Source organism: Cydia splendana, chromosome 5 (genome assembly GCF_910591565.1).
Source record: "Cydia splendana chromosome 5, ilCydSple1.2, whole genome shotgun sequence".
Classification (NCBI taxonomy): domain Eukaryota; kingdom Metazoa; phylum Arthropoda; class Insecta; order Lepidoptera; family Tortricidae; genus Cydia; species Cydia splendana.
The window spans coordinates 4420943-4448941 of NC_085964.1; the positions used below are offsets into that span (position 1 = coordinate 4420943).

At 39.3% G+C, this 27999-nt stretch overlaps 1 protein-coding gene and 1 long non-coding RNA gene across 3 annotated transcripts; both read right to left on the reverse strand.

Annotated features, from left to right (window-relative positions):
• Positions 1-809: 809 nt before the first annotated feature.
• On the reverse strand, positions 810-8959 carry LOC134790473 (uncharacterized). Of its 2 annotated transcripts, XR_010144190.1 has the most exons (3): positions 8843-8959; positions 1589-2216; positions 810-1181 (listed from the first exon to the last, which is right to left on the reverse strand). It is a non-coding gene; the product is annotated as an uncharacterized LOC134790473 (long non-coding RNA). The 2 variants fall into 2 exon arrangements; XR_010144189.1 differs by lacking the exon at positions 8843-8959 and having other exon boundaries at positions 1589-2972.
• A 9617-nt stretch (positions 8960-18576) lies between these two features.
• LOC134790375 (uncharacterized) lies at positions 18577-22560 on the reverse strand. The gene is made up of 5 exons (XM_063761144.1): positions 21861-22560; positions 20431-21720; positions 19744-19926; positions 18785-19011; positions 18577-18651 (listed from the first exon to the last, which is right to left on the reverse strand). The coding sequence occupies exons 1-5, from the start codon at positions 22558-22560 to the stop codon at positions 18577-18579; spliced, it is 2475 nt and encodes an 824-aa protein (XP_063617214.1).
• Positions 22561-27999: the final 5439 nt, after the last annotated feature.

Here is a 27999-nt window from a genome sequence, read left to right on the forward strand (position 1 = left end):
ACGTCCAAAAGAGAGGTATGGGCACTGTGAATTACATCTCGCTTTGTGTGGTAGGACACAGCACAGCGGATGTCATTCCAGATCTAGAGCAGAGCTCAACCTTACAGAAATCTGCAGCCAAATAACACTAGATCCTACTCATAGTATTGTTCCTGCCGGTGAGTATGGTTGCCAGTTATCAACGAGGGTGCGGAGGGTTAGGCACGGCAACGCGCATGTACCTAACACCTCTGGAGTTGCAGGCGTCCATAGGCTACGGAGACTGCTTACCATCAGACGGGCCGTATGCTTGTTTGTCATCGACGAGGTATAAAAAATAAAATTAAATATGCACAGAATATAATTGAACTAGAAACTTTGTTTTATTTTATAGTAAATTTGGATAACAATCGATACATAGACAATCACAGTAAACCAGTCCGCAACGGTATTGGCCTGTAAGCCTCGTAGGCAAGTATATCCCGGCCTCACGAGCCGCAAAAACTCACTAGGACTGAGGCTAGACCATAGTCGTTTATTTATTCTTGATTTCATGAAGGTTTGCAGAACAGCACGTCACCGCATTATATATCTGGGCGGACCTCACAGCAACAAGATAGGTGTACCGCTTCAAGATTTTCAAGTAGTACACGAAATATTTACATATCGTTCCGTATTAATAGGTAATATTTGAAGATCAAAAGTTCTCTAACATAAATACAAGATCACAAAATTGTCATCACAATCAGTTCATTGACGTTGACGTACAGAAGTCACATGGGTACCTTTTTAAAATTACGCAATATTAGGTAATGAAATAAACACCCAAACAACATTAATACATTTATTTATTTATCCAATTAACAATAATACAGAAACAAACTGATCGTATTAAGTATAATATGCAGACCATATTACACTTAATACGACCGTGAATGATATCGCAAATAGGTATGACACAATTATACTCAGATCAATACATTTAACCAAATACTCCGTCGCTGGTGGCTGCTAGATGGCAAGTGGTCGCTCCCGCCTTGTGCTTGTCCTTTTATGACGTTGGGTTTGACAGCTCCGGATGTACGTCACACGCGGCGTTGCCAGGATCGTCGACGTGGTGTTGCCAAAATGCCGTGGCGACAACATCCGGCCGTCCTCTGCCACGAGCTACTCCTGGAGCTCGTTAGGGCCTGATGCGGAAGCTGTGAACAGAAATACACATAGGTATAACATATGTTAATTAAAACAGTGACATTGCTTTTAGTTCCATAGCATATGAAGAGTTTGAAAGTATCTTGGTTTCAACTAAGTAATGTTATAATTACTCTAGTCGTGTATCACCAAATACTATATGCAATAGCGTTCATCACAGATTCCTATCACATGTTATCGTACAATTCATAGCTCATGGAACGTTCAAAGCTTTAGCATTAGGCCTTTTAAAGATTAATTAAAGGGTCTGTAAGGTAATTAATAAGTAGTTATCATCTGCACCAAAATACACAAAGGAATGGTGAAACCATAATGGATATTATTTTGTAAACAGACTGTCTACCACTATGAAACACATTTAAATAAATAAGTTAATAGGTAAATAATATAGAAATACCTTTCATCGACAACATCCGGTTACTCCTCTATATGAATCCACGGCTTCATATTCTCCACGCAGGCCGTTCCATCATACCTTTTAGAACTTCTTTCAGCGCCTCGAAGATCAGTGACCTTGTACCTATCTTGTCCTAAAACCTCGGTAATTTGGAAGGGCCCTTTGTACAAAGGTAATAATTTTGTGCTATTACCATCATTGGACTGACTAGGAATTTTCAGCACAACTAAATCGCCAACATTATACTGTCTTGCCTCCTTTCTTTTTGAGTCAAATGATGCCTTCTGTCGTTCGGCATCTTTTTTAATATTATTATCGACAGTGTTTCTTAATGCAGTGACATCGATAGTACTTTCTAAATTATCATCAATAATCGCATCATTATTCATTCGAATTCGGTATCCAAAAAAAACCTCACTGGGTACTGCGGCTGTGGTTTTGTTTACAGTGATATTAATGCCTTGTTGGATACTTGGTATGTGCGTATCCCATTTATTATTCTCTGTATCAGCGCCCATGCTGCGCAAGGCCTCTAAAATCGTCAAGTTGTATCGCTCGACTTGACCGTTCGAGCGAGGTACGGCTGTCGCGATAATATGACGTCTTATATGCCTAGCGTTGCAATACTCTGTGAATAACTTGGATGTAAATGCGCTACCCGCGTCACAAATCAAACGTTTTGGGTTACCGAAAATCTTAAAAATCTTATTTAACTCATTAATGACTACTATACTTTTTGTGTTTTTAACCGCCGAAATGAACACAAATTTTGTGAAAGAATCTACGAGTACTAATAAATAACTATTCTGTTGAGTTGTTTTCACAAAAGGGCCAAGATGGTCCACGTGCAGAGTATGAAAGGGCCTTGCGTATTTCGGAATTGGAAATAATTTACCGGGTTTTTTACCATGTATATTTTTGTAATAAATGCAATTTATACAATTTTTTATGTATTTTGTAACAGTCTTTTTTAAACGCGGAAACCAGAATTTTGCTCGAATTCTCTCAATAGTTTTATCTACTGCAAAATGTCCTACGTCGTCATGGTTTGCACGTATTACATGCCATATACAGCTTTTTGGAACCAACCAGCGCCTTCCATACTCTGTACGTCGGTACACTTTATTACCTAACACCTCGTATTCATTAAAAATCCGTTTATTAGACTCGGCCTCCCCTGACAACAGAATATCGCGAATACTACATATAGCTGCATCTTGTAACTGAACTGACAATAACCAGTCACCTTCTGTAATAGACATCACGGATTCAGTTTCGTTATCATCTTTCAACGGGTTCCGGCTTAAGGCGTCTACATGCTGCATTTGGCAGCCAGCCCTATGAGTTATGTCAAAAGTGAATTCCTGCGTATACAACACCCATCTACTTATAGTACAGCGGCCAGAGGGGCTTATACACTGGTTGATGTGACTGGACAGTATCGTACCGACGAGTGGTACCGTTGTGTTCGGCAGAGTTTACTGAGTACGAAATAAGAACTCGTCACTTCCTAAGACTGTGGAGGGGATAACTGTGACGTCACAAAGATGGCGGTCCCGGATTTCAAAGTTTGGATAATTACTCTGCAAGTTATTATCAGATTTTTAAAAATGAGGTGTCCTATGATAGCTGATGAAATGTAGAATAAAACATGCCATATAACTAATAGTGTAATTTAATTAATATTTTTTTTATTTACAAAAATCCGAAAATTTTACATTGGGCCTTTTTTTGTAGCCCAAAAAACACAATGTAAACGGCCACATAGATGAAAGTTATGTCATATAAATCATTTAGATACATAAATAACCTATACGTTTCTTTTTGAATTTTGTAAATCGGATAATAAATAAGTAAACTACGATGATTTTACCGCAGGCGCGGCGCATCGCACGGCGCGCGCTCGGGTACTTGGAGGCGCGACTGAGAGGGCTGTATTGTATAGTGTAGATCAAAAACTACTTAACGTTTTTTAAAATATGATATATCATATCAAAGATATTAAAATAACCAAAAAAATGTGGGTGTAACTGGTGCTTATCATCTCATAAACAAGTATCTGGAAATAAACAAACAATAAAAATACCAAAAAACTCTACACTTTATTTATTAATTAAATAAAGATAATTAGTGAGAACTAATCAAAATAATAATTGAACCAAATTAATGATATTTTAAGCATAAGTAGCCTGGCAAGCGATTTATCCAACATTTCTATGCAATTCACAATAAATTATGATAACTTAATATAGAAGTTTTTACGAACTATAAGTAATTAAAATAATGTTTGTTTTATCATTATAAATAAATAAATAAAAAGCCTTTAATTTCTCAACATCGTTACACAAATAATATGATAATTTACAAAATAAATAAAGATAAAAAGAATGAATGAGAACCCCTTTTTTATAGGGTATAGGCCTCCTCCAAGGTTTTCCAGAGCTCTGTCTGAAGCTGTCGCTATCCAGTTTGGGCCAGCGACCGCCGTAAGGTCGTCTGACCAGCGCGTGCGCGGCTTGCCTCTGCCGCGCTTTCCTGTGGGTCCGAGCCACACCGTAGCTGCTTTCGTCCAACGACCATCCTGCAGTCTTGCCAGATGGCCTGCCCATCTCCATTTTAGCTTTAGTGCCTGTACTAAAAAGTCTATGAATTTGGTTTTTTCCTTAATTATCACGTTGCGTACTTTGTCTATTCTTCTGATTTTTAGTACTGACCTTTCCATGGCTGATTGACATGAACGTATGCCCTGCTTGCTATTATTAGTCAGTGGCCATGTTTGCGAGCTATAAGTGAGGCAGGGTAAAATACAGCTGTCCATAACTTTTTTCTTAATTGATAAAGGCATATCGCTTTTAAAGATTTCTTTCAGTGCCCAGAACTTTTTCCACGATAAGTTTATTCTACGCTTGATTTCATCAGGGCCACTGTTTGGGTCAAAAGATATCATTTTGCCAAGGTAAATATATGAGTCTACATGTTCTATGTTAATTTGACAGATGTTTGAGACTGTTGAAAGTTTATTTTTACGAAAAAGTGTCGATTGGACTCGTTGTATTATATGCCAATCAAGAGGTAATCTAAAAAATGTGTCTGAAAACAGTTTACGGCGTTTTGAGGAATCATTAAATTAAGTTTTATTCAAGCTATTAATAGTACATTTTTGTCGAGGCTCGGAAGAAGCCTTCCAGCCGAGTCATTTATACTGCTTTACTCAAAAATGGTGCAAGAAATATGAAATTAAGTAATAAATAAGTATAAGTTATAGAAATATTCTACAGATGCAACGTTCTTATGTATATATTTTCACAGAAAAAACTAAAAACAATTGAAAAGTTTTGCTTTGCCGCCTTTTTATTTTTTTAAATAAAATAATAGAGGTGTATTTTTCTGCTGCAAATACGCCAACCTATTTGAGACAGCTAAATAGTCGCGCTACCAATATAATAAGTATCGATCATCTGTCTGGCTGTTTAATGGATCTACGCCTTCATTTAAGCGGTATCCAGACGGGACTGATCAAATCGGTCGATTTGATCAGAAATGAAATTGGCGCCAGTCTCCAATTTTAGATTTATGGTGATATTAGAGCCCTCTAAATTGAAAAAATGCCCCACAATGAAAAATACTGGCCTCACAAATCGGTATTCTTGCGTCCGCACCTCATCTTATCGGTAATATTGGTCATTATCGGCGGCTGAATTCGGCGAGCCAAATTAGCGTTTGCGTCCGCACCTCCTGATTCGAGCGGGCAATTTAATCAGATTGGCGAAAAATTTAATAATCTGGATATTAATATGGCCAACTTTTTTTAAAGTTTGGAACTCGACAAATGATGGAATTTGTATGCGTCTTTGCTGTGGCGAAATCCAGACTTTTACAGCCGGTCAAACAAGTTTGTCAGTAAAAAAGGCGCGACTCTATGGGACGATTACCATTCGCTGCTATTTTTTTTATTTTTTCCGCTGTTTTCTACTGACGGAAATTGCTTGACTTTTGAGAAAATAAGAGTTAAGTACCACTACCTACTCAAAATAACAAAAAATGGTAGACTTTATCTCATTGCAATAAGCTACACTATTGCTTGCCGCTTACATAAATACCGACATTATGGTTGAGATTTGCGCAACATTTTTCTTGTGCAGAATCACAAGCTGACCTTAACTTCAAGTAATTTCAATTAAGCTTCTAAGTAGCGTTCTCAGTCGCGCCTCCAAGTATCCGAGCGCGCGCCGTGCGATGTGCCGCGCCTGCGGTAAAATCATCGTAGTTTACTTATTTATTATCCGATTTACAAAATTCAAAAAGAAACGTATAGGTTATTTATGTATCTAAATGATTTATATGACATATTTTTCATCTATGTGGCCGTTTACATTGTGTTTTTTGGGCTACAAAAAAAGGCCCAATGTAAAATTTTCGGATTTTTGTAAATAAAAAAAATATTAATTAAATTACACTATTAGTTATATGGCATGTTTTATTCTACATTTCATCAGCTATCATAGGACACCTCATTTTTAAAAATCTGATAATAACTTGCAGAGTAATTATCCAAACTTTGAAATCCGGGACCGCCATCTTTGTGACGTCACAGTTATCCCCTCCACAGTCTTAGGAAGTGACGAGTTCTTATTTCGTACTCAGTAAACTCTGCCGAACACAACGGTACCACTCGTCGGTACGATACTGTCCAGTCACATCAACCAGTATATAAGCCCCTCTGGCCGCTGTACTATTATACGTGGTACTATATTTTGTTTACTTAACGCAAATTTGACCGCATTACAATCTGTAGTTATTTTAAATTGAGTGCCTATTAAATAATGACGGAATCGTTGTAGTCCTGTCACAATTGCTAATAATTCCAATTCGAAGGAGTGAAACTTCTTTTCATCTTTTGTAGTTTGGCGGCTATAAAAATGAACTGGCCTTTCTCCATTTTCAGTCAATTGCATCAAGATACAACCTATTCCGTCCTGACTCGCATCTGTATAAAGATTTATCGGCAATTTAGGGTCAAAAATCTCTAGCACAGCATTGTTAATCAGTTTCTCTTTTAGATCGGTTACAGCTTTATCTTGTTCGGAACCCCAGTGCCAACTAATTCCTTTTTTTAATAAGTTAGTTAATGGTTTGCAAACTAGGGCGCAATTTTTAATGAATTTTCTAAAATAATTGACTAGTCCCAAAAATTGGCGCAACTGATGTACTGTTTTAGGAGTCGGATAATCTACTAACGCCTTTAATTTTTTTGAACTCGGCCGAATGCCATGTTCAGATATTTCGTATCCTAGAAATGTAATGTTATTACGAAAAAATGAGCACTTTTTTTAAATTTAAAGTTAACCCGTTAGTTACTAACAAATCTAGTACGTGTTCTAGGCAAGCTATGTTTTCCTCCAACGTTTCTGTGGCTATTAGTAGATCATCCATATAACATATAACCTTTCCAAATCGCAAATCGCCCAAAATTGTATTCATTAGCCTTTGAAATACCGCAGGCCCATTGCAGACCCCGAACGGCATTCTAATAAACTCAAAATGAGAGTCACTAGTAACAAATGCAAGTTTGTGCGCATCCTCTGGTTTTACCCCAATTTGATAATACCCGTTTTTTAAATCAAGGGATGTGTAAAACTTACATCCTCGTAACCGATCTATAAGATCATCTATCATAGGCATTGGATATTTCTCTTTAACAGTTATTTTATTTAATTGCCGATAATCTATACACAACCGTTTTTCTCCCGATGGTTTATCTACTAACAAAGCCGGGCTAGCGTAGGCAGAACAGCTGTGGCGAATGATACCGTTTTTTAAGAGTTCGTCTGTAAGTTCCCGTGTTTTTGCCTTCTCGGCTTCTGACATCCTATAAGGCCGTTGACAAACAGGCTTATTTGACGTCAGTTCAATTGACAATTCTACACAAGATGTTTTGCCCAAGCTAGTCATGTCTTGCGATGTACACTGAGGGTACCTTGAAAAAATATTATTTACTATAGTCTGATGCTCGCTAGATAGATCACTAATCGAACTAATGTCTACACTATTTACGCTTAAGACCTGTGCAGGATCAAACGTTAAAGTATCTCCCGAACGCGTGTACATGATGCTTTTGTTCTCCGTGAAATTACGTCCTATTAACAAATTACATCCATTCAACATGTCAACAACATACAATGTTATAAATAGTTGCACATTGTCTACCTTCAAGTTAGCCGCGACTGCTTCGGTGACTTGGAAAGAAACCTCATCTCTAAACCCTACTAAACTAATAGGTTTTATTTTGAATGGTTGTAATTTGCATCGTTTTATTACATCTGCCGTTAAAAGTGAGCACGCGCTCCCCATATCAAAGAACGCATCGCACTCTGTATTATTTAAATCTACCTTTTTATAAAACTTTTGTTTTGAGTAAGAACCGGAATGAATCATTTTAACCTCAACTTCTTTTTCAGGTTTAGGTTTCAATTTAGACTTGCATGCAGCTTCTAAATGACCTATTTTACTGCATAAATTACAACGAATAGTATCTTTCACAGTACACGTATTTCTTTTATGCCCTGTTTCACCGCAACGATAACAAGCCATGTTATTTGAATGGTTGCCACTGCTAGAAGATGCCTCAATTTTGACGGCAGGATCCGACCTATCATTGCTATTAAGGCTTGACGAGCCACTGTTACGGTACGCAGGCTTAGGTGCTGTATACGAATGAGTCTTTTGAATAGGGGGCTTATCAGTCGCGGTGTGCGTTCTACCGTGCAAAAATGCAGCTAAATCTTCACAGTATCTAAAGTTCCCTGCTTCAACTGCCGTACTTATACTGCTATCTCCAATAGAACCGACGATGATTGAATTAATATCTCTTTCACTGAATCTTAGCTGTAATCTGTCAATTTTACCCTTTTGTTGAAAAAAAAACTCGTAAAGAGACTGATTAGGCAAGGGCTTTGTGTCAACTAATTGTTTAATCAAGTTGTACATACACCGTTTCGTTTGAAATGTATCCGACAATGTATTACGCCATTGTCGCCATTTCCATGACGTCCACCGAGTCTCATTTTTTTGAAGAGAATCTAACCACGTTTTCGCAGAGTTACGTAATTTTTGCAACGCTTGGTATTTAATCATATTATCCGACCAACCGAATGCACGAGCGTTAGCCTGAACCACATTTAGCCACATGTCTATGTCGTCTACCAGAGGGTCATATTCGGGAATAACTGATGATAGGACAACGTTTTGACTCACAGTTGGCGATCCCTTACGGCCACGTTTTCTTCTTTTTCTTGAGGCATGGTCGCTGCTGGAGCTCGAACTTGCAGAGCGAGATGACGAGCTGGACGATGTGCTTGATGTCGATGAGCTGGAGCTGGTGTCACGCTTCTTTGCGTGGCGCCTCGATCTCTTCCGATGGCGTGGCATGGCGTGGTGCTACTCTTCACTTCTGATGAAATAAACACCCAAACAACATTAATACATTTATTTATTTATCCAATTAACAATAATACAGAAACAAACTGATCGTATTAAGTATAATATGCAGACCATATTACACTTAATACGACCGTGAATGATATCGCAAATAGGTATGACACAATTATACTCAGATCAATACATTTAACCAAATACTCCGTCGCTGGTGGCTGCTAGATGGCAAGTGGTCGCTCCCGCCTTGTGCTTGTCCTTTTATGACGTTGGGTTTGACAGCTCCGGATGTACGTCACACGCGGCGTTGCCAGGATCGTCGACGTGGTGTTGCCAAAATGCCGTGGCGACAACAGTAATACCAGCATAATGAAAATTAACTCCAATCAGTAAGTATGAGTCTTCAAACTTTTTTCATTTTAAGCGGGGTTTGAAGGAGCAAATTACTTAAATGATTTTAGAACCGTATTGTTTTGAGATAGTTTACTGCGTTTTTCAATAATTATCCCCCGTAAACAACAACAAATCAAATTTAAGATGAGACCCGAGCTCTATGTGATGATAATTAATTTACCCTATTTTTTTAAATACAATTTGTCTACTGGTATACTTTTTCGTATACGTATATGATTTAATGTCAAAATAATTGCAAAACCCAACTGTCAGTTTAGTGCGCCCCGCGATAGGACCGCCTTCGTTCAAGCCCAGCGTCAAAGAAGTTGCGTGCACGGGACCGCTGATATCATGTTTTTGAACTTATTTATTTAATGTTAAATTAAAAAAAAAAGTAATCGCGGAATTCGCTCAAGCATAAAATTGCGCGTTATTAGAAGCAGTTTTCATATTTTTATCTTTTGTGCACAAATTGTTACGAATGTTTAAAGTCCGTTTTAGACCTATGTTCGTGATCGTTTTCTATCGAGCAAAAGTCAAAAACTTAGGATTCGAATCGCGGAAGTCACTAGAAAAAGCCCTCAAGATTGTTAATTGAATGTATGGCAGCCGTATTGTGATCCAAAAAAGAGCTACGGCTTTTTAAAAACTTCGTTTTCTGAACCCACTGCACCTTAAGGACAGATCTAGCTTTCGTCGCCGGCGCACGCTCGCTTGCCTTCGCGCAGCGACGTCTGTCGTGCCCGGCGAGAATTAATTTGTTCGATTGTAGTGCTGCGGGTAGGCGGTGAGAATAAATAAAACTGTAGTTTTTAAAATAACGAACTAAAATTCTCCCTTAACTTCCGCCGCAAGCACACGATTACGTCGTAGGGTAGGGTACCTTCCAGGCCGGTGATTTTGCTCCGAGGGCAGTTCCACCACGCAGGTACTCCCCTGAAGCTGCCGGAGCCACTGCGGGTTGGGAGACGGACGAGCTGAGGGACGTCAGCCGGGGCCGCTCAGGAACTGCCGGACTGGTCTGCTTCGGCTACGGTCTTAGCCGTAACTAGGCCCCCTGGAATTTATTTCCATTGTGTGAGGAAAAGTTCTTAATAAGTCTCCGCTGACTGTACCCGGCACGGCAAGAAACAAAGCAAGAAGCAGTACTGCGTGATGATAATGGTGAAAGTTTGGTGATGTGCGGAATGGTACAGTCAGACGGAGTTTACACTTTACACTGATGCTAAGTTTAAATGAACAAGTTTTAAAACAAAACTGAGTATAGAATCTAACGGTCAAATTTTGAATTTAAAAATTACTGGAAAATAAATTAACTCATAGACTTTAAAGAAACACAATTTAGCAATTAAAACGAGATGTAATAAGAGTGGAATGAATGCAAGAGTACTTGAATTAAGTGGCAAGCAAAATCACACAAAGAAGTAGCATAGCGAAATAGCCGTTAGAAATAACATTTAAATCTACCTGCTTAGAATAAGCGTAAGAAATGTTCAACACTTACCCAAAGGGGATTTTAAACACTAAAAAATGATTCCTTTTGCACTAAATGAGTGCAGGAACGGAATGAATAAATACAATCGCACAAATTAATTCTCGCCGGGCACGACAGACGTCGCTGCGCGAAGACAAGCGAGCGTGCGCCGGCGACGAAAGCTAGATCTGTCCATAGTCTAATAAAACATGGTCTTCCATTCCCAGAGTGACACGGGCCTACGTCACAACAACATGGCCGCTATATATAGCGCTATCGCATATTATCATATAGCGCTGTCGCATGATGACGTAGGCCCGTGTCAGTTAGGTGACCTAGAAAAGACGGGAATGGAGTACCAGGCGGAGTATATTATTATACCATGGATCTGTCCTGACTCTGATCGACTCGCGCGCGGGCCTGCGCGGAGAGAGGGTCCGCGGGACGGGGACGCCGCTAGCCGGTTTACTTCGAACAAAAGAGTGTTGCACGAAGTACAGTGAGTCGCAATAAGAAGGAACAGTTTTGTAAAAATAATATTAAAGTGTTAATATTTTATTGTATTTAAGACAAGTGTTCTATTATTAAAGTATTTATATTTTAATAAGATATAAGTTATTTTACAAACTAATTTAATTTTATAAATGTAACCTAGGTTACGTAACGTATCTACGTTACAATACACGATTAAGTCCCGTTTGCTGTATCTGTAATGTGTAATAATCGTGAAAGTTTCAATCTAAATCTTGTCACTTATTTCCTCCTCATTCGTCTCTCACACAATTCAATCTAGTCTGGATCCTCTCGAATTAATAGTATTACTGCAGGCTATACGGAATTCATCGAAAGTCCGTCTACACTCTAGAGGCCTATTCTGTTTAAATAATTTGGTTGTCACCTTGTTTTGATACGAGCTTGAGGTGACGTTTGGAATAGTTTGGATGCCAACTGTGGCTGCATTACTGTTGCGGCCTTCAATTTCCGGTAAATTTCGTCGATAAAATGAGTGATTCCTTGAATGTCAACACCGCAACAGAAATGCAGTTGCAGTTGACATCCGAATGTCACCTTTAGTCAGCGTGCTGGTGCTCACGAAATGCAATCAAGCATCGTCTCAAAATGCTCGCACATTATAGGCGCCTGTGAAATGCCTGATGACACGACTCAGAGTCGTATCAAAATAAGATAAAAACCTTATCAGATCGTTTAGACAGAATCGACTTCCTACATCCATATTAATTGCTTCTGAACTTATGTCGGTAAACTGTGTCCCAAACTTTGAACGTGTTTATCCATCTATATCAATTAATTTTAATAGAAGTAAGTAATATGTGAATACTCCTTCGATACTCTCGCATCTAGACAGAGCTTTGGGTTTTCAGTCACTAAGAAATTAATTTACGTATTTAGTTAGTTTTCCTAGTAGTGGGACACTAGGCTCATATAAATAAATAAAAATTAGGAATTGTTTGTTGGATGTGTTTTTTGTTTATTTAAAAACTCCGGCCATATTTTCTAAAATGGTTGGTAAACGACAGTAAACAGGGATATGGCCAAGACGCGAGAATCCTCTTAAATCCTTTACTTATCACTGCACGATTTGTTCGCCATGATTGAAAAAAGATTCAGTAAAAGTCCTTAGAATAATGAGAAATACGTAAACGTCGTTAATAAAAATAATTTATGGAAACTTTATGGTATTGTGTTAAGTATATCCATATATACGACCTCCGTGGTGTGAAGCAGGAGGTTCCGGGTTCAAATCCTGGTAAGGGCATTTATTTGTGTGTTTATCACTAATATTTGTTCCTGAGTTATGTATTTATATATAATTGTATATTATATCGTCGGCTAGTACCCACAACAAAAACCTTATTGAGCTTACCGTGGGACTCGATACTCGATTGATCTCTGTAAAAATTGTTCTAAAATATTTATTTATTTATATATTTAACTAGACAAAAGTTAGTATTCCGGGTTGCCACCAGCAAAATTGATGACCAGATATATTTTCAATTTCATCATCGGATGAGAAAATTTATGTATAAAGAAAAAGTTACCTACATACATACATACATATAATCACGCCTATTTCCCGGAGGGGTAGGCAGAGACGGATTTCCACTTGCTACGATCCTGACATACCTCTTTCGCTTCCCTATACTAAAAGTTACCTATATTAGAAAAATTAGGTGTTGCGTGATCTAACTTTATAAGTCTGTAGCCCGGAGCATACCTTGTCATGCCCGTGCCCTCGTTAAACGCCGACATTATTTAAGCCTAAAGTTAAATTAACGGTTGCTGAAGTTGTCCCGCATGTAAGGTTAACAAAAGCTCACTCTTAAACTTGCTATATTGTCTTTGACTGTCTATGGTTAATAGATGATCTTAAGAGCTAAAAGCAAAGTTTGTCGCTAATTCAGTTTCAAAACTTGTAGGTACCAAGTTAGGTTGAATGTTTAAGAATCAGCCAGGTACATACAATATTGGCGGCTTTAGGCACAAACGATAATAATTAAAAAAAAACAATATTGATTTAAGGATAACACGCTAGACCAGGCCGGGGAAGCATAGCGTGATCACCATCAGCCATTATAGAAAATGACATGTCGTCACCCGATCTAGTGTGACATTAATATAACGATGGAAATAGTTATTGTTATGTCACGTTTTTCTTCTGCCGTTTTCCATTATTACCTTTATGACGGGATACTAAATAGGTAAACGAAGGAGAAATGGGGGAAATTCGTGTAAATCATGTATACTTAAGCGTATTTTGGCATAGTTGTGGGGAATGGTGTATTAAACAACATAGGTACTAAAAGTACCAGAGGGTGTGGGTGAAGCGGACGGGTAGGGGGGGTATAAAGGTCCCTTTTTATAGTTTTTCGTAAATAACTCGTAAACGGTGGCCCTTAGCAAAAAATGTTCTTTTACATACGTAATCTACATAAAATTGGCTAGAAAAAAATTTGTACATTTTAACATGAATTATTTCCCCCGATTGGCAATTTTTGGTTTTCGTTTGATGAGGTATAAATTAGGCTTGTAAAAAAACCTTTATGTCTGGCTACTAAGGATTGCTCATGCTAGAACGGTCCGGGCTATGGCATCCGACACTTAAAGTGTCATTCTATGAAACTTGCTAACTATGTAAACAAAAGTCACTAGTAAATTCATCATTCAGAGACAATTTCAATATGGCGGTTTGTTTTAAATAGTTAGCAAGTTCCATAGAATTACACTTTACGGGTGATCGGTGATCGGTGGTCACAGATCTCACAATATACAGGATCCTCTACGAACTCTACGCACAAGTGCTCGCACCTCCTTTGGAACATGATCAACCCCGGCTTCTATCCCGCGAACAATCTGCAAGTGCCAGATGAGCCCCATTATGCGCCATTTGCACTTTAACTAGTTTCTACATTCCATCGGTATATGCTGCTACGGGTGATAAATTGATTAGGTAAATTTTATCACTGTTAAGATTTATGAGTTTTAAAAGGGAGAAAACTTAATAGTCAGGACCGCTAACCTGGGGTTGCTTTCGCGGGTAAACATCAATTATTAAACTATATGAGATTGGTTTGTGAATGCTTTTATCATGTATTTCTGTTGAGGTTGCCAATCAAATTATAAAATTTTCTAGCTTGTGTTCAAAAACTAACTTCCTGTTTCTCAGAAATCGATTATCAATGTTTCCCCGCGATTCAAAGTAGAGTTACCGGTGTCAAATGATAGTCATAAATGTAGGTATTCGTTCCTTAAAGCAAACAGTTATGGAAAGGGAGCGTTATCCAATATCGCGCTCTGTAGGGCTAAGATGGTGGCCTTTTTATCATCTGTCACCATGCCTGTCACGTTCTAACAAGTATGAAAGTGCAAAAGTGTCGCATGACATAACAGGTGATAAAAATGCGACGATGATATTCGTGCTGTAAACTCGTACGATTGAATTGGCCAAAATAATCGTCAATAGGTATACGTTATCAACACTGCTCTATTACTTAATTTGTAGTATTAGGGCTAGCAAAAAAATTGTATGATCTATCTATACATATCCCAAGTAGCATTGCAAGCTGTATATAAGCTGTATTAAAGTTTATTTGTATACTATAAGCTGTACAGTTAGGCTGTACAAAGGCTGTATAAGCGCTTATACAGCCCTTATAAGTACAAAAAGGGCCCAAATTATACAGCCTTTGGCGTTATTAGAGCTGTAGAGTAGCTGTATAAGCAATACATAAGCTGCATAATAGCTGCATTACAGCTATATTTCGGTGTAACAGGAAACCTTAACACTACAGATAATCTCTTATAAGTACGATATAAGAATATAAGTTTTAAATGAGTTATAAGAAAGAATTACAAGAGAATAATAATCATTTAAGAAACTAAAATGTCTTAATCTTGTTCATTTGTAATATAGTAATGGCGACAATAAAGTGTCATAGTGGATGGTAAAAGTAAAAGTAAATATTATACAGGACTTGAATGCAATATTACATTATTGGTAAGTGCGGATTATTATTTATTGTGAACCTGTGTATCTTTTCTGGCAAAATATTTACGCGCCTGCAAAATAACAAAGAGAAACTATAAGGAAAATATCAAAAATCGGTAAAGTTACTGTTTGTTTTTAAGGTTAGAGTATCAAAAATATTTATAAATATTAATTCTAAGGCTAAACAATTTATTTTCGCTGGTAATCATAACACGGCGTTAGTCTGCTAAATATTTGCAAGTATTTCTTTAATTATATTTACAAATACGTTTTTTTTTTATTGTAAAATGGCGACAATTTTTAAACAGCCTACAGGATAGTTGGAGAGCATTATAATCTTAGTAGCTGTGCTGTGTAATAAATGGAGTGTCTTTTACAGCTTTTGTAATTAAAACAGCTTTATAATAGAATATTTGTATTCGTTTGGCTGTATTTCGGTTCTCCGTACATAAGTTATAATTCTCTTTAGAGATCCGTATAACAAATAAAAAACCGGTACTGTAACTGTAATATATTCCTTTAGTTTTATAATACACTTATTTTCAGAAATCATTACACTACTATACTTATACGAGTGTAAAATTACGCCAAAAGATTGTTATAAGCGACTCTATCAGTAATACAGAAAAAAGCTGTACTATAGCTGCCATTTATTCATTTGGTTTTATAATACCCTTACAGACAGAAGTTATACAACTACTATTCTTATAGGAGAGTAAGATTACGCCATAAGAAATAGCTTTAAAACGGGGTTGACAGATACATTTGTACAGCTACAAGTGCCAAGTGATACTACAATACAGCCTGTATACAGCTTTTACGATAAAATTAGCTTGTAGTGTTTCACAACACTTAATGTTTTAAAACGGAGTAGACAGATACTTTTGTAGAGCTAAAAGTGCCAAGTGTTACTACAATACAGCCTGTATACAGCTTTTACGATAGAATTAGCTTGTAGTCTCTCACAACACTTTTAGTTTTATAGTAGATTTTTTATATTCTGATAAAGCACCCCATGCTTCCGCAGAATCCTTTATAATGATTTTATACAGCTTGAGCTGTATAATGTCTGTAAAGTACCTTTTATACAGCTTAAATCTTTTCTGACACTCTTATACGTCCCTTAAATCACTCTAAGTTCTTAATTGGCTGCTATATTGATGTTGCCGACACTTCCATGCTACTTGGGATAATAAAGCTGAAGAGGGTCGAAAGTCTGTACATGGAAGATATTTGAAAAAAAGTTGGCTGGGGATACTTAGAATTGATAACAGAACACGTTCCAACAGTTTTTAGAATTTTTGTCTGTTTGTCTGTTTATCTGTTTATCTGTTTGTCTGTTTATTTGAACGCGCATCACGTGAAAACGACTGAACGGATTTTGATGAAAACTTTACTAATCTGTCGAGAAAATCCCCGGCCAGGTTATAGGCTATAAAAATTCAACCCCTAAAATGCGGGGTAGCCACAATGATCGATTGACTTAACTTTGCCCCTGAATCGTATGGCACTCCTTAGGAAGGAGGGGCAAACTTTTCTCAAATATGTGCTAACACTAGAGTACCCTGGTAAACTAACAGATGGCGCTGAATTTAATACGATGGGACATAAATAAGCCACCGAGGAAGGATTTTGCCAAATTAACTCTAAGTTTAGAAGACCCCTCTTCTAAAATTTCAATTAATCGTACGGATATCAACAAATTTAATTGAATAATTGTGTTGATTTAATAATACAACAAAATTAAACGACAATAAATTAATTGCCCCTCATTGCACAGTGCCATCTTTTGGGGATCTGAGTAAACATTAAGTAACCAAGAAAACTAAAAAATTAATTAATTAAAAATTAAAAAACACGACTGCGAAAAAGCGAACTGAAAAGACAAAAATAATTTTTTGTTGCGTTAGTTACTCAACTTAATGAATGTAAAAAATTATTAGAATATGAGTGTTTAGTGAAGGTTATAAACAACAAACGCAAAAGTTTTATGCTCATTTAGGATCGTGACTGTACCTGTGTATTTTATTTCAATTGCAGTCGGGGACCTTGATGTATTGACATTTTCCCATTTAAAAGGTCCCCGACTGCAATTGAAATAAAATACACAGGTACAGTCACGATCCTAAATGAGCATAAAACTTTTGCGTTTGTTGTTTATAACCTTCACTAAACACTCATATTCTAATAATTTTTTACATTCATTAAGTTGAGTAACTAACGCAACTAAAAATTATTTTTGTCTTTTCAGTTCGCTTTTTCGCAGTCGTGTTTTTTAATTTTTTATTTATTTAATTAATTTTGGGGTCATGATTTCGTTAATAACCATTTGAAGTCACTTTATATTACTTTTGCGAGGGCGTCCTCAGTACAGAAAGGCACGCAGAGCGCCGCATATATCGGGCTACGCCCGACTACTTTGGAACGCGTACAGTGCGCAACGAACGTCGGCCTACGCTCGACGCTTTGAGCAAGAGGGCACTGAAGGTGTCTTGGTAAGGGTACAGCGTGTCACGTATGTGGGCCTACGCCCGACACTTAGTATGAGAGAGTCGAAGGCGCCTGGCTTTGGACCGAGTGCAGCGCGCCACTTACGTCGGGACACATCCGACTCTTTTACCATTAGGGCGCCGAAGGCGCCCGGCTTTAGAACGCGTACAACGCGCCTCGTACACGCCCGACGCTTTGAGTAAGAGGGCGCCGAAGAACGCGTACAACGCGCCTCGTACACGCCCGACACTTTTAGTATGAGAATGTTGAGGGGACTGGCTTTGGACCGCGTGCAGCGCGCCACGTACGTCGGGCTACGCCCGACGCTTTGAGTATGAGGCCGGCTTTGGTAATCATACAGCGTGTCACGCTACGCCCGATACTTTTGTGGGTTCACAATCAAACCACTGTGTATGGTTCATAAACTGTATTTAAATTAATATCTTTACAACTTCTGAGATATAACTAATAAGATAAACGTAAATAATTTGCATTGAACAAAAGTGAATTTTCTAACAGTTAAAACTGACATGTCGACATTAAGTATAATATTCTATGGCAAATAAACGGCCAGTGCGGGTTGGAACCTCTGTGGTTCCTACAATACTCCCCCCCTAGACCGTGGCTACGGTCGATAATATTCTTGCAGGTGAGCAGGAAATCGAACATGCCGTCCACTCCGTGTCCTTTGCGCTAGGTCCTGGTCTGATGACGTTTGATCATCTGCACCATGATTTGAATCAGAGCTATCTGAAGCTGTTTCGTCGCCTGTACGCGCAGGTGATGAGAAAGGTGCGCAATCATCTCTAGCTAAATACGCTGGTTTCAATCGGTCGATTGTAACCTTAATTGTTTTTCCGTTAACTTCAATATCGAAGGTTTTAACTCCGTGGCGCAATACCTTGAACGGTCCTTGGTATGGTGCTTCCAGAGATCGTCGTTCCGGACCTTGACGTAGAAATACATATGCAGAATCCTTCAAGTCTTTCGGAATGTAAAAGGGACGGTTGGAGCTCGTGTGCCATGATGTTGGCTGCGGAGAAAGTTGGCTCATGTGCTTTCGAAGGCGACTGGCAAAATCGGAGATGTCTACTACTGGCTCTGGAGAAGATGAAGAGAAGAACTGACCTGGTAATGTAAGTGGTTCGCCATATAGCAGTTCAGCAGGAGAGCTACTTAGATCTTCTTTCCATGCGCTTCTAATGCCCAGTAGCACTAAGGGAAGCGCTTCTGTCCACCGAGTTGTAGCGTGACACATAATGGCGGCCTTAAGTTGTCTATGGAGCCTTTCCACGAGACCGTTAGCAGCCGGATGGTAAGCTGTGGTGGTTAAATGGGTCGAACCCATGAGTGCTGAGATTTTTTTGAACAGTTGTGACTCAAATTGACGTCCGCGGTCTGTAGTTATTCGTTCTGGACAGCCGAATCGTGCAATCCAGCCTCCAACGAAGGCCGCGGCGCAGGTGTCTGCTGTGATGTCTTGTAATGGGTAAGCTTCAGGCCAACGAGTGAAGCGGTCAACGATTGTTAGACAATACCTGAAACCTGATGACAGTGGTAAAGGGCCCACTATGTCGATATGTACGTGGCGAAAGCGTGCTGACGGAAGGCTAAATTCTGCCAAGGGTGCATTAGTGTGTCTTGTGACCTTGCTACGCTGACATTGTTGGCATTCTTTTGCCCACTGCATACAATCTTTTTTAATGCCAGGCCACACAAACCTTTGGGTCAGTAAGCGACTAGTTGCCTTTGCTCCAGGATGGCTAAGGTTATGAAGTGAATCGAAGATTTGTCGGCGGAATGCTAATGTAACAAATGGTCTTGGTTTCGATGTAGAAACATCACAGTAAATTTGTGCACCTGAGACTGGGGCTGTAATCTTTTGTAGCTGGAGTGAAGATCCACCTTGTAGAAGCTCCGACAGTTCAGTGTCGCTAGTCTGGGCTTCCGCGAGGGCTTGATAATCTAAGAATTTTGTAACCTCCTCGATTCTCGAGAGAGCGTCAGCCACTATGTTATCCTTCCCAGACACAAATCGGATATCTGTCGAAAATTGGGATATAAAATCGAAATACCTGAATTGTCTCGGTGAGCACTTATCGCGGTTTGTCATGAAAGCAAACGTTAGTGGTTTGTGATCAGTTAGGATTGTGAATGAGCGAGCTTCTACCATATATCGGAAATACTTGATGGCTTCATATATCGCGAGTAACTCTCGATCGTATGGGCTATATTTTTGTTGAGCCGAATTTAGCTTCTTGGAGAAGAAAGCCAACGGTTCCCAGGATCCGTTTTTGCGTTGTTGAAGTACAGCTCCAATGGCGACATCTGATGCATCCGTTTGTAAAGCCAGTTCTGCGTCAGAGTCTGGGTGGGCCAATAAAGTAGCCTTTGACAGATGTGACTTACTCAGTTGGAATGTCTCACGCAGTGCTGGGGTCCAAACAATAGGTGTTGATGCTTTCGGATCTCCAGCGAGCAAGGCAGTAAGTGGTGCCAATATTTTAGCTGCTCCTGGAACAAACCGCCTATAGAAATTAAGCATACCCAAATACCTTCGTAATTCCTTAACGGTTTGCGGCGCTGGGAAGTCGTTAATAGCTTGCACCTTCGACTCCAATGGACTTATGCCCTGTGCTGAGACGCGATATCCTAGAAAGGTTACTTCAGATTGACCAAAGACACACTTCGAAGTGTTGATCAAAACACCGTAGTCTTGAAGTCGTCTGAAGAGCTGACTCAGATGTTCTTTGTGCTCGATTTCTGAGGATGAGGAGATCAAAATGTCGTCTAGGTAACCGTAGGCAAAGTCGAATCCGCGAAGGAGTTCATCCATGAACCTTTGGAATGTTTGGGCTGCGTTACGTAATCCAAAAGTCATAAAGGGAAATTCGAACATTCCGAAAGGTGTCGTTATCGATGTTTTGGGAATATCCGGTCCATATACGCGTATTTGATTGTAGGCCTTGATTAGGTCTATGGTGGAAAATATGTTTTTGCCTGCTAGCATATAAGCAAAATCTTGTATGTGACGAACAGGGTACTGGTCGGGTATAGTTCGAGCATTAAGCGCCCTATAGTCTCCATAAGGTCTCCACCCATTGTTTTTCTTGCGCACCAGGTGTAAAGGTGACGACCATGGACTCTCTGATCTGCGAGCTGTGCCGTTCTGCAGCATGTCATCGAATTCTTTTTTAGCAATCTTTAAGCGCTCAGGATCCAGACGTCGAGGGCGGCTGGAGACCGGGGGTCCAGGTGTTGTCCTTATATGATGCACTGTATCGTGCTTAGGGGCACCTAGTTTACCGGCGGGGCGAGTGATATCCGGGAAGTCACGTAGAAGTAGCGTATACGTGGAGTCGTTAGTCAAGGTCGTGCGAATCGACGATATAGTTTCAGCCGCGCTGACTTGCTGTGCGTCAGTAAAGAGAGAAGTAGTTTTGTCAATAAGCTTTTGATTGCGGCAGTCGACGAGCAAATTGTAAAAGATCAAAAAATCAACGCCAATAATAGGCTTCGAGACATCGGCTACTGTAAATCGCCATTCAAAAATTCGTCGCAGGCCGAAATCGAGGTGTAAAGTAATATAACCATACGTTGCGATTACTGTACTGTTGGCGGCGTATAATTCATAATCAGTCTTCTTTCGACGTTCGTTGACAAGTAAACGCGGAAATACGCACAGGTCTGAACCCGTGTCGATTAGATATTGGGTCTTTGTTGCACGATCTGTCATGAATAGACGGCCTGACGAAATGGGGCAGACGTTTTCGGCCACTATTGCCTGCCCCGGATGTTTCCCGACTTGAATGTACATGGCTCCACGCAGTTTGTTGCCTTAGAACCAAAATGATAGTGGTACCAGCAAACAGTGAATCCTTCAGGAACGTCACGGCGAGTATATGCAGAGCGTTGGCGAGATTTCGATCGAGACGCGTTTCGGTTCTGAGATTGGTAGAGGCGAGTCTGTTGTCTACCTCGGCGTTGCGTATTGTCCTCGCTGAGTAAAGCTTCCACTTGCTGTGCTAGCTGGTCAACGCGTCGACCTAATTCTGATACGGCACCCGTCGGTTCCGCTGATGTGCTGGCTACGTGCCTCGAACTTGGTGCCAGTTCTTGGATTCGGTCGGCTAACTCTGCTATATCATCGAGTGGAAGTCTTGGTTGCGACGCCACAATAGTTTGTACATTATTGGGTAAACGGCCAGACCAAACTTGACGTAAGAAGTCATCAGGAACTGATGGTCCAGCTAAACTTCGTAAATGCCTCAGGAATTGTGTGGGCTTGCGATCGCCGAGTTCTTCATGTAGCATCAGTTGTCTAATTTTTTGCTCCTGAGAGACTGACAATCGTCTAATTAATTCAGTCTTCAGTTTATCATACTTATTTGATTCGGGTGGCGATAAGATTATATCCTTAACTTCAATCGCAAACTGGGGGTTGAGATTTCCAATTACATGATATAATTTAGTTGTATCGCTGGTGATTCCGGATATAGTAAACTGACTTTCGAGTTGTGCGAACCATACCGCCGGCTCTTCGGGCCAAAACGGAGGAACACGTATGCCGACTCGGAAAACGCCGGTCGTTGGAAATGCACTGGTTGATGGTGGATTCTCTGCTAGCACTGCCGGAGGTACCGTCTCATCACTATTGTTGTCGTTATCGTTCGACATCGTTCTTGTGTTTTTAGTCGCGGTCACCAATGTGGGTTCACAATCAAACCACTGTGTATGGTTCATAAACTGTATTTAAATTAATATCTTTACAACTTCTGAGATATAACTAATAAGATAAACGTAAATAATTTGCATTGAACAAAAGTGAATTTTCTAACAGTTAAAACTGACATGTCGACATTAAGTATAATATTCTATGGCAAATAAACGGCCAGTGCGGGTTGGAACCTCTGTGGTTCCTACACTTTTAATATGAGAGAGTCGAAGGCGCCTGGCTTTGGACCGCTTGCAGCGCGCCACGTACACGCCCGACGGTTTGAGTAAGAGGGCGCCTTCGACGCCCGACACTTTTAGTATGAGAAAGTAGAAGTCCCCTGGCTTTGGACCGCGCGCAGCGCGCCACGTACGTCGGGCTATGCCCTACTCTTTTAGTATGAGGGCGCCGAAGGCGCCCGGCTTTGGAACGCGTACAGCGCGCCACGTACGTCGGGCTACGCCCGACGCTTTGAGTATGAGACCGGCTTTGGTAATCATACAGCGTGTCACGCTACACCCAATACTTTTAATATGAGAGATTTGAAGGTGCCTGGCTTTGGACTGCGTGCAGACGCCACGTACATCGGGCTACGCCAAAACCTTTAAGTGTGAGGGCGCCGAATGTGCCCGGCTTTGGTATGCGTACAGCGTGTCACGTACGTCGGACTACGCCCGACACTTTTAGCATGAGAAAGTAGAAGTCGCCTGGCCTTGGACCGCGCGCAGTGCGCCACGTATGTACGTCGGGCTAGGCCCGACTCTTTTAGTATGAGGGCGCCGAAGGCGCCCGGCTTTGGAACGCATACAACGCGCCACGTATGTCGGGCTACGGCCGATGCTTTGAGTATGAGGGCGCCGAAGGCGCCCGGCTTTGGTAAGCGTATAGCGTGTCACGTACGTCGGGCTACGCCTGACCCTTTTAGTGTGGGGGCGTCTTTGGCGCCTGGCTTTGGACCGAGTGCATATACTTGGACAAGTTGCAGGAAGCGCACGTCTTTCTTACGCTCTGAGCCGTAGGCCCTACGTGGAGCTCACCCTTCGGCCTTAAAAAAAATGTCATCATCATCATAAATGTTAAAATTAAATCAAACCATACGGTTATAATGATACTTTCACGATTTGTTCTGCCAAAGTCGGTGCAGAGTTAGCTTAGACGGACTCTGTATCGTATCGATTAATAAATAGAAGTTATATTTTAAACTTTTCGATTCCATAAGCGCAATTACGAACATGTTTTAAAAACTATGAGTAGTATGTACCTACCTAATATAATATAATTATATTTTTTTATGATCAGCGGTCAAACCCTTTCCTTTTATTTTAATAAGTATCCCATTCAATAATAATATTTGGTTTTATGAGATTAGCTTCTCTTAACATATTATGTCAATTCTTACTTTCTCAAAATGAAACTTAAACCCACATGTTGCATATATAGTATCAATCGGCTTTCAGCCCTTCATTTTGATACCGTACTCGATAGGTTTGCACGATATTTTTTTCTAAAGGTTGCGTAATATGGCGTATTAAGTCCGCCATATTGTTTTTATAATGACGTCACATAGCCTATGTTACCCGGGATGACGTAAGGATTCTAATGATGTATCATACGTCTAAATCGGTTAAGGCATTCAGAAGTTAAGGTGGAATAAAGAAACTCACATACATACAAACATGAACGCTGAAAACAATACACTCTTTTTGTTTGGGCAGTCGTGTAAAAATGGGTTTACATAGTTACGTAGTGGTAAAATAAACACACATATCAACACGCGTATAATTGCATAATATTATTTATTTTCTCCGTCATGAATTATACCTAATCGTAATTATATCAAATCCATATTCATACGTAATATCGCCTCCTTAAGCACTTTATAATGGCCACGAGGGTGGGTACTTTGAAAAAAAAAACATTGACCTCTGTCATTTGCAGTGCCGGATTAACCCTTTTAAGCAAATTAAGCACTTGCTTAGGGCACCATGTCTAGGGGGCACCACAAATTATCGAAAAATTTTCGCGCTCGCTTCGCTCCCGTTTTCAATAACTTTCTAAGATATGATAAAGGTGACATTCGGGTGGGGACTGCAGCAGCATTACTCTGTTGCAACGTTACTACTGCAGTACTTCCGTGCAGCATTTTCGTGATAAAATGATGTGACTGATTTCCATACTAAAAGTAAAAATGTACAACTGTCTATCAAATTGCGTTTTTATATCGAAAAATTTTCGCGCTCGCTTCGCTCGCGTTTTCAATAACATTCTAAGATGTTTATGATAAAGGTCACATTCGGGTGGCGCCTGCAGCAGCATTAGGTACTCTGTTGCAACGTTACTGCTGCAGCACTGTCAATTTTCGTGATAAAATGATGTGACTGATTTCCACACTAAAAGTAAAAATGTACAACTGTCTATCAAATTGCGCTTTTTTATATCGAAAATTTGTCGCGCTCGCTTCGCTCGCGTTTTCAATTGATAAAGGTGACATTCGTGTGGCGATTGCAGCAGCATTAGGTACTCTGTTGCAATGTTACTGCTGCGGCACTGTCAATTTTCGTGATAAAATGATGTGACTGATTTCCATACTAAAAGTAAAAATGTACAACTGTCTATCAAAATGCGTTTTTTATATCGAAAATAACTTTCTAAGATATGATAAAGGTGACATTCGGGTGGCGACTAGACATGTGCGCCGATGGCAAAATCATCGGCGGCGGCGTCCGATGATTTTTTGACCGGCGGCGGCGGCGTGATCGGCGTGGCATAATTTTTGATATTACATGAGAACGTGGCTGTAGAAACTCTACTTGAAAGCCTTCTGAGTATTTACTAGTCCATCCAAAACACATTATGGGTGTTTTATAAATTATTGCCGAAAGTGATATCCCATCATGTCACTTGGCAACCATTTCTTACCAACCTAACGGTATTTTTAAATAGTAACAAATTTAGCAATTCAGAGGCCGGAATTCTCGTGGCAGTTTGAATTGTCATTAGGGACTTCTCATTTATCGACTTTCGATATACCTATATCGATACAATGTAGAATACAACATATCAAAAAATATTAAAAGTAAAGGCGGTTTAATCGCTAAAGAGCGATCTATCCCAGATAACTTTGAGTAATTGAAAATGCGGAATAGAGAGAGTTAGTAGCATAACTGAGTCAATGTGCATCACTTTGACATGCTTCTTTCATTATTTCAGAAAAGGCTTATTCAGTTACTATTTTATTATTAATGGTTTACAACACTGATAAACTGACTGAACCATTATGTTATTGCAGATAAAAATAATAATTTTATCTATTAGATACTATTTAGTACTGAATCAGTTTTGCACCAATGTCGTTAAATGAAGATTAGTCTGATAAATCTACAGAAAAATATAAAACTTTTAGGTGATATGTGTTTGTCTCGGTGTCAGCAATCCATCCATATGTGAAACTAATTCCTATTAATTGCACTCACAATCTTGATTTTTTCGTTCATCCTATATTTTGACGGAAAAACTGTTAAACTTCCTTTTTTTTAATCTGCCTAAAATTTTTATTTTTCTTTGACACGTCCATGTAAGGTAATTAGTAAAAATAGTACATTACATGCTCTTTATAATGTGGTATATAATTAATATTATATCTAACGTATTTTTATAGCTATCCCAGAATGAAGTTCACTCCAAAATTTAACTAATTACAAATTTGTTAGGCTATTTGCCTTGACTCAGTTTTGTCACTAAATACAAAAATAAGCCTGATTGAAATGATTAATAACTATTACAATGGGCATAGAATTCCTTACTTTAAATCAGATACTGAATTGAGTATGCCTAAGAAAAAAATTAAGTAATGCGAAAAATAAGTTAGGTCAAATTTTACAGTTTTCAGTATGAAATTAAGAAAACTGTATTAGACGGAAGAAAATCATTTGTAATAAAGTTTTGTAGCGGCACTTAAGAAGTAGATATTCTGCATATAGCTTTTTCAGGCAAATTTGTTTGTCATCATATTATTTACATTTTACTGAAGTACTGATATTGACTCAGTTATGCTACTAACTGTATGTGCATTAAAAACAATGAAAACTTAATAGTTAATAGTTTCACATTTAATTACCTACTTCAGTTCTGTGTTTTTTTTTTCAATTTCAAGGTCAGTCTTAGTCCATTAGTTTCTTTTTAAGAGAATTAAGTAGTCATCTTTTTAGGGTTCCGTACCCAAAGGGTAAAACGGGACGCTATTACTAAGACTCCGCTGTCTGTCCGTCCGTCCGTCTGTCACCAGGCTGTATCTCACGAACCGTGATAGCTAGACAGTTGAAATTTTCACAGGTGATGTATTTCTGTTGCCGCTATAACAACAAATACTAAAAAAGTTCGGAACCCTCGGCGGGCGAGTCCGTCTCGCACTTGTCCGGTTTTTTTACATGTTATCTGCTTAAACTAAGTACTTCTTTTACAGTCAAATATCCATTAACTATTATAACTTTTAAATATTTTGAATTCTACATTGTATCGATATATGTGTATCGGAAGTCGATAAAAGAGAACTCCCTATGACAGTTCAAAATCAAGAGAATAGTCTCTTGAGTGTCAATAGTATTTTGATGTAGTATATTGTTTTACATTAATAGTAAGTAATGTATGTAAAACAAAATGCGTTCTATAAAAAAGCTGGGCGTTAAATATCAAATAATAACCTGTTATCCAGAAACTAGATCGTATTTAAATTAACGCTAAATCGTTATCAGCGCTAACACTGCAACCACAAAAATTATGCTAATTTTATCTCTTCTCTTCTCTTTAAATTATACCTCTGACACTATCTATTCACTACGCAACATGCAATAAGACACGATAGGTATCAACATTATCCACGCCGATTATACGCCGGTCAAATTTATCGGCGGCGGCGGTGTGGAAAAATCGTCGGCGGCGGCGGCGCGGCGGCGCGGCGCACATGTCTAGTGGCGACTGCAGCAGCATTAGGTACTCTGTTGCAACGTTACTGCTGCGGCACTGTCAATTTTCGTGATAAAATTATGTGACTGATTTCCGTACTAAAAGTAAAAATGTACAAATGTCTATCAAATTGCGTTTTTTTATATCGAAAAATTTTCGCGCTCGCATCGCTCGCGTTTTCAATAACTTTCTAAGATATGATAAAGGTGACATTCGGGTGGGGACTGCAGCAGCATTACTCTGTTGCAACGTTACTACTGCAGCACTGTCAATTGTCGTGATAAAATGATGTGACTGATGTCCATACAAAAAGTAAAAATATACAACTGTCTATCAAATTGCGTTTTTATATCGAAAAATTTTCGCGCTCGCTTCGCTCGCGTTTTCAATAACATTCTAAGATGTTTATGATAAAGTTGACATTTGGGTGGCGACTGCAG